The sequence below is a fragment of the Python bivittatus genome, unplaced genomic scaffold (genome assembly GCF_059951505.1).
Source record: "Python bivittatus isolate LINGU-HERP-01145 unplaced genomic scaffold, Pbiv_v1 ctg000850_np1212, whole genome shotgun sequence".
NCBI lineage: Eukaryota > Metazoa > Chordata > Lepidosauria > Squamata > Pythonidae > Python > Python bivittatus.
This window is the reverse complement of record NW_028277112.1, coordinates 13,804,581-13,817,879: the sequence shown is the minus strand read 5'-3', so window position 1 is coordinate 13,817,879 and position 13,299 is coordinate 13,804,581. Positions and strand designations below refer to the sequence as shown.

Sequence of the window (13,299 nt, the reverse complement as noted above, 5' to 3'; positions counted from 1 at the left end):
GATTTGGAATCCTAGTATAATCAGGGTTTATAATGTTTTCATAATATTAGATCAGTCTCATATCAGGACAGGTTTAAACAAATTACTGTATTTTGATTTGTGTTTCTTACTTTTTGCACCTTAAGTTTCTCCCACCCAATTTCAGCAAAAGTTTGCAAATTTAAAAAAATTGAATATTCAGATGCACTTTTATGCATACTTTTCTAATAGATGCATTTCTATAGTCACATTTTTCTCAGTTTTCTTTAATGTTTTTGTGAGTCTCTTCTCACAAATACACATTTTTTTAAAAAAACTTACCCCAATGTATACATTTGAATGCACTTTTGCATAATACAAAAATTTTAGTTCATATTTTACTGCAGGTATGCTTGAAAACTAGCTTTAGAAGCAAAATGCAATGGCAAATATATATCTATTTGTTTAAATGAGAATGTAATTTTCCTTTTATGTGTATAGATTTTACATGTACAGAATTTAGATTACAATTCATATAGCCTATCCTGTAAGTGGTAATAATTAAATATAAATTTTGGTATTGAAATTCTATCACACATGAAGCTAGGGTGTGCTACAGCTTTAGGATTTCTGGTTAATTTCATTTTTATAGTCAGATAGCAGAGTATATTGCTGGAAATAATAATAACAAAATATTGTTGCTGGAAAAATGAAATACTTGCCTTTCCTTCCATATTCACCAACATCTAGTCAGTGATTTAACTGAAGTATTTAAAAATGTCCTCCATCTTTAGTACAATAGTTTTGTTAATCTACTATTAAGGAATGGCATGATTTTATAACACGTTGTGGATTTAACATTCTTGCTAGCTTCATGTTGTTTTCTAAAGTAGTTGTGGTAGTAATTTTCACCATTATTTATTTCTCTTCCCCATAGAACGGTCAAACTAGACAAATATAAAATATATGTTTGCATTTCCTATAATTTGATTGTTTTGTATTAAAGAGTTGATATTGGTGACAGTATATCCAATATTGATATTAATGACAGCAACAACTTACTTTCAAATCAATCTTAGCATTAAGAAAATTGAATTTTATGGATCTCAGTTATATGGATACTACACCATAGTATCACAGATGCTTTATTTCAGATGTTTTAAATTATAATGTGGTTTATTTATAACAGTGAAGGATTCTAAATGATTGGATAGTTTACATTTCTTCCCATAAAGAAAGGCATGCCCAGTGAGATTATGGGAATATTTTCTTTGAATATAAAGCCCATATTACATAAGAAACTGCTTTTTGAAGTCCCTGAGCTTCAAAACTGATTTACCATGTGGCATGGCAGCTGCTATTCAAGAAACACATGCTCAAAGCTCTCTAGTGTATGTGGAACTAATTGTACTGCTTTTTGGATCCCAGCCCATACTTTCACTCTGTTGGACTGACTTTATGGAACATGGTTTGTGAGTGCTTTACTAGAGATCCTTTTCAGTGAGGTTATATAATCTCATTTTGGGTCTTTCCATCATTTATAGCAATAACTATATGCTACAGAATATTCTGAATTTTTTACAGAGGTTGAAAATATTTTTCATGCAATAAAGAACTATTATAGACATAACTACCTACTTAGAATTACTAGTAGGAAAATAATACAGTTTTTCATTTTGAGAGGAACTCAATCTGGATATCTCAGAATGGTTGTCTGCTCAGTTTAGTCTGTTTTTTCTTTTTCTTTTTTCTTTTGCCTTCTAAAACACATTTAATATTAATAGGTTTCAGTAGTTCTAAAAAGCACTGAAAAACAGACCAGTATTTTAAAAGCTTAAATACTATGATAATGATTTACATCTATGTTGTTTCTCCTAGCACTCTAACATTTTTTATGATTCTGTCACTTTCAATCAGCAAAGAGTACATATGATTAGTATATTTGATAAACTTGTCAAGGCCTGTTTAAAGCAGAATCTCCCAGTCTGTTCTATTTGTCCCCCACTCTCTTTCATCATTTCAAGTATAATCTTGATAAGACAGAGATATGTCATGGGCAGCTGTGTATAGCAAGCTCAGACTACAACTAATTTGTGAAGGAAAAAATTAAATCAGGAGGTAAATTATTTCATGATTGCTCATTCCCAACAGACCTGGGCATCATTCTGAAGAAAATATCAAATAATTGGTTTCAGACCATGTCACACACATGCAATTCCCTTCGCTAATGGCTGTGTGAGGTAGCACTAGGCCTCAGGGGTCATGAAAGAACTGAAAATAGCTTACTGCCAGGCACAGCAATAGAGAGACAGTGCACGTAGGAAATGAAGTGGCAATAAGTGCAATCCATAGGGGAAATGTGCTTCACTTGAAGTTTAATATATTGGTTTGGAATCTGGCAATAAGCCATGCAACAATTGTTTACCTTTTTGTCAGCATCTGCATCTGTTCTGTTTGGTAAATAGCACTTAAATCACTGCCCATAAATACTGAGATCAATAACTATTAGAGGGTCTACTTTCTTTTTCATATTTTATAACAAATGCAATCTGCAAACAATGTTTGTGTTAGATTAACAAAGTCAGAGGGATTTGCTTGAGAACACTTTGTAATTTTACAGGTGTACTGTACAATCACTCTGCAATCTGAATGAAACCCAGTTGCCATTTAAAAACCAATATATTATAAAAATGGTAGCTTCTAAATTCTAGTGATTAATAATGATGTGAAATTTTAAATCACTATATTAAGTCATATATGGAAGACTGCTACCATTGTTTCTAGCAGTTTAGCTTGAAATAGTACTACAGCAACCATTCCAAAATATTAATTTGCCTAAGCTAAGAGTATTAGGCAACAATATATAGGTTGTTAAACCTAGTTAAGTCATTTGTTGTATAACAAAATAAAAAAATTTAATTCTGTAGCTACTATTTCATTAACAATATTTTTATCTTAACATGGATGATAGGTGAACGTGATTAGTATGTATAAAATGAATACAATATTTCATAAAAATATTGGATATGAGTACATGCAAATAATAAGTGACAAATGCAAGACACAAGTTATAGCATCACTATAAAGTTAATGGAGATTTTAGAAATTGAATTTATATTTATAGATTTTAGAAACTGAAATTTATATTTACTGGGAGTCATATTTATAAATCCTGATATATTTTACCATTTTACCTATTAATTTTAGCTCCATTTAATTGTTCATAATTTTATTTTTTGTCAATGTTAACTATATACTTTGAATATTTATGTGTGATATATGGATGATCTTTGGATGGAATCCAAATAAGGGTTAGACAACTGCATATGCAATTTGATTTCCCCCTCACCTATTTTCTTTATGGCAATTCTTATTTTGAAAATCAAGTTACTTTTTAAATTGCAAAATGAGTCTTTTTGATAATTGTATATAAGAATTTTCTTTTCACCTTTCTCTACATTAGAGAAGACTGTCTTCCAAATAATCTTAATCAATTGAGAGCTGTTCCATAACTGAAACTCTTTATTTGAACACTGAAAATGTTTTCAACAATAAAAAATATGAAATGTAAAACACAACAAAAGTAATAAAATTCAATTGAAAAACAAAAATTAAATTCAGTTATTATAATGATCAGTTAAAAGATCTTCCAGGTCAGGAAAGAGATTTCTCAATAAAGATCTTAGAATTGCCTCCTTTAAGCATTCAGGGGCACAACCTGAACTCAAGGGAGCACTGATCACCTCCCTTAGTTATGGGGACAATCTCAACCTAGCCAATTTAATAGTTTAGGGAGGATAAAGGTTGAGAAAGCAAGTGGTGGCCTTCATCTCTAGGCACACTGTCCACATTCTGAGATGTATAAACTGAAAAGAATCCATATGAATCGGGCAATACATCAAGGTTACTTCACTGTGACCTTTCCCAGGAGTAGAGTCCAAATCAAGGCAAATCTGGTCAATTTAGTCTACAAAGAATTATGCAAATTGCTTACAGCGAGTCTCCAGCTCTTCCAGCTTTCCTTCCCCAGTAGCTTGATGGAGGAGTTACTACACAGTACAGAAAATCATTGCTGGCCTGTTCTTTGCATGCACAATGGAGACCGGGGAATAAGAAAAGGATGATCTTAAAAGAGGATCCCACTCTTATGTTTAGTCCAGTTTCTCACAAGAGTTCCTCCATTTGCACTCAGCTTTCTACTTCTATCTGCTTCATTCACTCAGCTCCCCAATAAACTGAGGTGCTCAGTGTGCTCTACTAGAGGGAAGAGGGTGTTTAGAATCAATAGTGTCAATGGCTCAGGTATATCCTCCTTTCATTACAATGGCCAAGTTACAGCTTCTCACTATATTCTCCCCTGCCAATTACTGCTCTAATGTTTGTTCCTAGGCCAAATTCTATTCCCCAATCTCCCAATTTCTCCCTAACACATCCCACAATACTAGGCAACAATTAATAAAGCTATTAAAAATAAGTGTTATTTCCTCTGTTATGAGTCCCAAATTTTCTTCCAATATTTATTCATGGGGATAAACAGTTTTATAATCCAATAAAGATTTCCCAAAGGATCACTCCTTCACTAGTGATTGTATTACCCCACAGTGGTGTCTGTTTTAGCCCTGGAGCAGGCTGATGAAATCTCATTGCAGAAAGACTCCATCTGGAAAGTTCTTCAGCAACCTTGCCCTGCAAAGAGATCTGAAAACAGGTATTATATTCAGCAGCTTCTTTCTCAATGTGTCCTCGAGTTGGGCTGGCAGAAGGTAGTAGCACTTTTTAGCCCAGGGAGCAGGATATGAGTTCCATCTAATTGGGACTGAGACAATCCCTGACTATTCCCTACAAAATGGACCAATAATGAGGAAGCTTCTTCAGAAGGAGCAGTGTAAATGTATAGGGAGCCATGGAGTTGACCTTGGAGAACCCATCCAGAAGCTAACAAAAACAGGGTCCAAAATGACTTGCTAGTCTGGAAGATACCTACTCCTATTCAGTAAGGCACTGATGAAGTTGTCAAGCAAATGTGATGAACAAAGGCAATCCAATCTAGTGATGGTGCCTTCATATACCTTTGGCTAATGGCTTTACTAGATTCTGAGGCTGATACTATATTGTATATATGCTAATATACTGATTGGTATGACAACCAATTTCCAATTATATTTGTGAAAGTGTGTGGGGGTAGGGAAGCGATGGTGGTGCCACTGCAGGTGCACTTGGCAATAGAGAGGATCCCGCAGCGTGGGCAAGTGTTGGTAACTCAGGTGTGGATTTGTTGAAGGAAAGAAAGTTTTAGATTTTTCTTGTCCACTTTTGTTTGAGCATTTGCAAGGTAGTGCTGGGCAGAATGAAGTGAGCCAGTTGAGGAACTAACTGAAGCAGAGCGAGCTGTTGGTGGAAGAATTCAGGAGAGATGAAGCAAGGCTAGTAGAGATAAACAGTTGCAGAAAGGACTCATATGTTGAGGATAAAACATGAAAAAGTATATGGGGAAAAAAAGTCAAATCTGAGTTAAAAGATAAAAGAAGTGAAATAGGAATCTCTGAAAGCAGATGAGAATGGGGCATTGAAATGGAAGTTCAGAGAGGCCTGTGGAGTCAAACACAGAATATATCAGTACACAAGCCAAGACAAGATATGAAATCTCTGTATTCCCATCTGAAGTCCAAGCATATGGCCAAATACAACTTAAACCACTTCTGTTAGCAAAACATTATCTCAGCTGCCGTAGTTGCAAACATTAGAGATGCTTCTTTGAAAGTCATCAATTGCTGAATTGGATTTAACACAACTGCAGTTTTAAAAGTGGAATTTGTTGCCAATCACAAATGGTAACTTGATGTAAATTTTATGGACTGTTAATAAATGTTTTACCAGAGACCGGAATCTGTGGTCTTTTAGATGCTGCTGAATGTGACTCTAGACATCCTCCATCATTGTCCATGTTGGTGGGGACAGTTATGAATTTTAGTTAAATAGCATCTTGAAGGCCTTACCTATCTTTCAATAATTGTTAACTGGTTCTTCTATTTTTTCAGTCCAGTCTGGGAGAGCAGGAGGACGGCTCTTTTGCTTGAAGAAATATCTGAAGTTCTTTGGCCTTGTCTCATATAAAATGGATGGAATTCTTTCTAAAGAATCTACAGATATTTCCATGATTCAAAGAGAAGTGTATATGACATGTAGCTTCCATTTTTTAACATTATCTCCATTTTTCTGCAGCCTCTTGTTTTCTGAAGTGAGGATCGAAGAGGGAATTGAAACTAGATAAAAATGTCCTCTTTTCTGTCTCCAGCAGGGGCTTTTGTTGAATCTTAGTTCTTCTCTAAACCAAAGGAACCCTTTGATTTACAAACTGGATCTAACTTGCTGTTTCTCTCTTTGCTAAAACACATTAACTCTATTATCCAAATAACATGCCAATAGCTTTAGACAATAATATGCCTATCTGACATAAACTTACAATGAAAGGAAATACTTTTGCTTACAGTAAGACAACATTTTATAAATATATATTTACTAAAGCACTGATTTCCCTACTGAATAACCAAGTATAATACTGACTTGAATAATGTTCACTTCTGGAAAATTGCTTTTTGTTTTTGAACAAAAGAAAAACTACCTCTAGTAAATTCTTCATTGTCCTCTTACATTAATTAATGCCTATTTATTGGTGATATTAAACATGATCAGATTCACTAGTACATAAAAATAAATGTTTATAATTGGAAGTCAGAATATGTCCTAATAAGAGCAATAAAGTATAATGAAAAATTCAGTACTGTTACAAATTACATATTTTCTATCAGGAATCAAACTCATATGCTCTTGTGCTGTATACAGTGCACTTAGCTTTATGAGCCACAGTGGCTTTTTAGGTTGGTAGGAAGGGGAATATATGGTCTATGGGTTCAGTTCCAGGTAGGGATTTGAACCACATAACTTTTAATTAGCTATTGTTATGTGTGCCTGATAAGTCCCAATAAATATGAAACCAGTAGCACACTGCCTCTTGGTGGTTAATGAATGTGTAACAACCACAGGAATATGTATTGAAATAGTTCCATCCTGGGAGATGGGAGTGGAATCATGAAACCTCCAGTTTGAGACATGACATAATAACAGCTTTATCTCTCTAGTGTGAGAGCTGATATAAAGGAAGATACTGTATTTACTATACATAGATGTTCAATACTGAGATAATGTCATTGACAGCTTACAAGTAACCAAGATATAGAACTGCAATTACAAGGAGTCAGACCAGAGTAAAAAAGAGGGCTGAAACAGTCAAGTCATAGGATCAAGGCAGAATCAAGAAACAGATTCATATAAATGTAGCAGAAGGAGAATCAATCTATATACAGTATCATTTTCAAAGAGGCAGGAAATAGGTAGTAATTTGGATAAAGATAAGATCAAAAAATAAATATGCAGAGATTCCAGACAAGAAGTTGACATTACCACACTGACATAAGGAGAAAAGTATTTCTTTCCTTTCCTACTTTAAATTTTTGTTTTGCAAGGCATCACAAAAATAAAGGTTTCTGTTTGAAGTCTTCATTTTAAATTTAACCAGATATCTTCAACATACTGTTACTCTTGTAGATAATCTCTAGGTAAATGTTTAGATATTAAAAAGTATTGTGAATGAGCTATATCCTTGTTGGATTTTATTGTCAACCTGAGAAATAGCTCTAATTTTTAGACATTCCTACATGAGAAACTTGAACATTTTTCACAAATGTCAGAAAAGCTTTTTGTTTTATTCATATGTACATGAAACATGCATATATTCTGTCTGTAATTTTTAGTAATATCAATAAAATTAATTGTAACATATACCACATATAGTGCTATTATAAATGTGACACCTGAATCTGATTATCTTTCTCCTTATTTATAGGTGCTGAGGAATATTCCAGAAAAGGAATGAACCAGTGTTTAACATTACATCAACTGAGGTGCCTTTCCCAGCTTATAAAGTCATTTTTGTTGATGGAAGAAAATATTGAAGAACTATCTTCTGGACTGCTATTAACATGTTTTTCTGAGAACAAAAATATTCAAGGTAATCTATGGCTATGTTTACCATATATTGTTTTCTTCAGAATAATTGATTGGTAGAATTTCAGTAGATATAATAAGGGAAACAGAACAATAACTTACTCTTATCAGCCTTTTAATGTCAACTTATTTCTGATACAGTCTTTTGAAATATTTTGTTCTTGATAGTTAGTTTTCCTTTGTAATTGCTAGAATTATACTGCCAGAAACATTGGTATGAGATAGACGGTCATATAAATTGTTTAAATAAATAAATAGTCATGTGATACACTATGAAAAATTACCTGATATGGACTTCCGGAGGAAAAAATGGCAGAGTGAAGACGGTTCTGCAAAAAATGGAGCTGACGACTGCGGTGAAGAACTAAGAGCCAGTGAGTAGACTGGCTCTTCGGAACCTCTCCGGGCAAGGATGGGAGATTGCCCACATGTGCTCCAAATAGTTGCTGCTCACAAGGAGACTACAAGACAGTGGTCCCCAGTGGGTTTTGAGTACTGAGAGACAACGGGAATAGCCATTACTCACAACCGCAGGCAGCACCTTTTAAAGGACACTAAGTTTGCAGACTTCCTTTTCTAATCACATTTGGAGATTGCAACTACTTTTAAGCTATTAGAGACCTTTGGATCGAGAAGTCTGAAAACGCCAGGTGAGTTTGCCTTCAATCCTTAATGAAAGAAAATTTTAATCATAAGCTTAGGAATTTAAACAAATTGAAATAAACAGCAAAAAGCTAAAGAAGACTTTGATCCTAGAAAGTTATAGATGGATTAAGAGTCCAGATAAATTTGGAATAAGATTTTTTAATTAATTATAAAGAATCCTTCCCGTGGGAAATAGATTTGTTTGGACTTTTTGCAAGACACAATAAAGATAAGCAATTTAAAAAATTGGACACTAGAGGGAATTAAAGATTTTAATTAAAAGAGAAAAATACACAAGCCTGATTGACAGCTAACTAACTGGGACTTATGAAATGATACAATACATTATAACATTGAAAATACTGAAAGACACTTTTGAAAAATGGATTCAGAAGTTAGTATCAACAATGTCAATAGTGATGTTTGCTTCTATGGATAGTCCAAAAGTTGTTATGGAAGAAATGGCAGATAAGGAACAAGTTTTATTTGACAAAACAGAGATGGCATCGAAAGTGGATCTACAAATGACAGGCTACAAGAATGTCATGGAAAAGGATATCTCACTGGACATACAAAAGAAACCGGTTGATGTTTTAAAAATCAATACAAATAATAAACCAAGAAAGTGACCTGGATATTTTTTTTTATATTGAATTTACAAAAGAGGCTTGTTAAAGCTTTGAAGAGTCTTGTGAGAAGGGGCAAAGAAGAAATGAAAAAAAAATCAAATTCTACAACATTATTTGAACTGACTAAAGATTAAGACTGTTAGAAGTAAAAGGAAGGAATATAAAGTTCATTTATTTGATCAAAGTTAAAATAAGATATGTTGTTATTTCTGGTAACCCTTAATGGACTTTCTGCTGACACCAGGACTGAAAAGGCGATGCTTTATGGATTTGTCGATAGATAAGAGATGGGACATAGGATGAAGAGGTCATTGGTTGTAAACTAAGAGGGGGTGAAGAGTTACAAAAATTGTTTATACTTGTTGTGATGAAGGTTGGAAGTCACTTCTTTATATATTTCTTTTCTCTTTCTTTACTATATGCTTACTTTTTTTCTTTTTTTCTTTCTATTTTCTACATTTTTTTCCTTTGCACCTTTTTTCTTTCTATTATCCTTTCTTTCTTTTAGTTTGTATTAGATTTTACTATTGTAATTAAATCAGTGTTATATATCAGATAATTTTTCATATATATATATATATATATATATATATATATATGGGGAAAATTATCTGATATATAACTCATTGATTACTGAGAAAGAGAAACATGAGTTGAAAACGGGTTTTAGAAGTAAGCAACCCATAGGGAAAGGGAATAGACTAGCAAAATTCTGATAGAGAATAAATGGGAAAGTAAAGCTTATTATTAATCTCTAGAGAAATCTAGAGACAATATGATGGTACAGTAGTAGTTACCTTGATGATACCATGACATTTCTGTTCATGTTTATTAAAGATAATAAAACAATGGGTTGTTTTTTTAATGAGTTATTAAATATTGAATAAAATAGAAATAGATGATAATTAGATTTATATGGAAATTGTGCTAATCTGGGCTGATCTTTTGCTGGCCGAGGTAAAATTTTCCCCCTCCTAAATTAGTATTGAAACAAATTGGATTGGCAGTTGAATTTCACATCAATACTGGTGATGGGATAATGTCATTTGTCAGAACTAAAAGGTAGCAGGCTATTTTTACAGGTATCAATCAACAGACAGGTTGTATGGCACATATAGCTCTGTCTTCCTATTGGTAATAAGGACCATTGGGTTTGAGGAAGAATGCTCAGGGAACCTTCTTGCACCTATCCTCTTTATGGAATTGCCTCACTCTACTTCATCTTCCTCTGTACTGCCAGTTACGTTAAGAAAGAAAGAAAGAAAGAAAGAAAGAAAGAAAGAAAGAAAGAAAGAAAGAAAGAAAGAAAGAAAGAAAGAAAGAAAGAAAGAAAGAAAGAAAGAAGGTGGTATTGTTTGGATTATTTTATTAAGACTTTAGGTTTGATGTACAAAATATTTGTAAAATTTCATTAAAAACTAAAATGTTCTTTTAAAAGTTCCTTATCTTTTATTTTAGGTTTGCCAAAGTAATGTCTGGTTTTTAGCTATACCAGAAGTTTTCTTGGCCATCATTTTTCTCTAGACCAAGTGATGACAATGGCTGCATAAATTGGATGTAAGAAGAACACTTAGGGTTTATTTAAAAAAAAATCAAAGATGTCAGATCTTCTGACAGATTGTTTGTAGTCTTAGGAGGTCTTAAGAGGGGTCAAATAACTTCTAAGATTTCCATAGCTGGATGATTATGGAACTGTATTAGGGAGGTGTACATAGTTAAAGCTAAAGTGGCTCCCAGGGTCTGTAAAGCTCATTACACTAGGACTGTAGCTGCTGCTTGGGCGGAGAGGTCGAAGGCTTCCATGTTGGAAATCTACAAGGTGACCACCTGGGCTTCTCTTCATATGTTTTCATAGTATTATCACTTGGATGTAACCTCTTCTAAGATTCTCTTTTGGTAGGAAGTTGCTTGTGAACCAGAAAGAGAGAGAGAGAACTGTGAAGAAAAGAGAGACACTTAGTATACACTATTTCGAGCTGCCATTAGGACAGGTTCTTTGACAGTTTGCACAGTGGAAACCTGTGAAAGCCAATTTAGATAGATGAAAATAAAAGTTACAGCTCAAGAAAGTACCAGCCACTGTAATCCCATGGCAAACAATAGCATTATGAGACATAGTAGGAAAAAAATAACACTATCAGAATATATATGAAGTCACATATTTTTTATTTTTATTGAAAAAAATTATAAATTTATTTGGTAAAATTCTATAATTTAGAAATTAATCTATTTTGATTCTACTGCTATAAAATTTAATTTAAAAGAATAATATTTAGAAAATTATTTAATTTCAGGATGTTTATTTGACTTCTATATTTATTTTATATTTCTGGAGTACTTTTCACTACAGGCTGCATTCATGCGAAGTATCAAGTATGAAACTCATAAAAATATGAACAACATTCATAATAAAAAGCAACAAGAGTAATTGAAAAATGTGATCAGTTATATAAACATGAATATGATTGATTAGATGAATCAATGAACCTCAGAAAACAATAAATGTTTCTGAAATGCTAAGCTAGCTGATTAAATTAACAAAAAAGTGAAAATAATTCCTTCACCATGAATCACTTCATCACTCAGACAATTTTGCATTTGTCATTTTGGGCAAAGATTTGGGACATTTTTCTAAGAAAGGAAGGGTGTACCTTGATTTCCTAACTCTGCTTTCCTAAAACCAGCAGATAATGGAAGAAAATATGACTGGTAGATTAGTTTTGCTCACCATTGAGAAGAATGCTTCTTTTATTTGCTGGTCCATTCCTGCTTTGTCCTCCTAAATTTACATTACAATTAAATTATTGGAATATTCCACTGTGCCTAGTACAATCATTATAACTGGAGATATGATCCCTTGAAAGAACCTGGAACATTTAGTAGTGGTCATGAATAAAGCAGAACATCTGTATTAAAAATGAGGAATGTTTGACTGAATTATGTTTTTCTTCCCTTCTAGTATGCTTTCTCATTCCTCTGATATTTCAGAAATCTCTTGTTGAGATTTTCAAAAACATCTAACATACTTTTCATCTTCCTCTCACCTTTTTTCCCCATTTGTTTGAGAAAGGTGAACTTTAGACAGATCTGATAATGACACCAAAAATAGCTTTTTCCAATGGAGTTCTTTGAAACCACCCTGGGCAAACTTCTCAAAATAAATTTTCAGGCTTTGCTTCAGGAAACTAGAAAGATTTGCAGAGGTCTTTCCTTTGCAGATTAAGAAGAAATCTGTTACTTCACATAAATAAAATCACTTATTAAAATGATGCAATTAGATGTATTAATTGCTTTATACTTCTGAAGCCAGTTTAACATTTAGATTCTCTGTGGATCCTAAAACAATAGCAGATCTTAAAGATCATTTTTAGGAAATATGATACTATAAGAATAAATGTTTACTCAGAACACAGCAGTCAGACATTGTTTAATAGGCTTGCTAGAATTTTTCTGCATAACCAAACCATAGGAAAGCATATAGGTTTATAATCAGGTGATCCTTTTGATGATATAATTTATGTATATATACATGTTTTAAATGCATATAGTAATGATTCAATGGATTTTGCTGTTAAATTATCTTCAATAGATTGATCATGCCATTACGAGTTCAAGTGGATTTTGGGGAATTGTATCTTTTAAGCAGGGTTTCAAATCCTTCAAATTTTCTGTATTTTTTAAATTTAATATGTCAGTTGGATCTAGTTTCCTTTAAAAGTAAAAAAAAAATGTGTTGGCTGAATTTTATTATAATTGTGTATTTGAAGAACTAATGTAATTAGTGTAAATGAGGGAATGATTTAAAGTAGAACAAATCCCTTCTAAAGTTAAATGGACATATCTAAAAAGAAGACAACAATTATTCTAGAGTAAGTAAGTAATGTAAATATCTGATGACAAAAGATATGCTACTTTTATATATGAAGAAGATGTATCTTACATTTTTAAAGAAGTCTGAGAAAACTTTCCAGATTTTTCTGGGTTAGATATATACACACACACA

General features: G+C 32.9%; 1 protein-coding gene across 1 annotated transcript in view; it reads left to right on the top strand.

Annotated features, from left to right (window-relative positions):
* The window catches only part of KIAA0825 (KIAA0825 ortholog), a 235,677-nt gene that overhangs the window by 27,165 nt on the left and 195,213 nt on the right, over positions 1-13,299 (top strand). Inside the window, exon 8 of the mRNA XM_088129998.1 lies at positions 7,862-8,026. Within this exon, the coding sequence (XP_087986124.1) occupies positions 7,862-8,026 (165 nt within the window). The remainder of the gene's footprint in view (positions 1-7,861; positions 8,027-13,299) is intronic.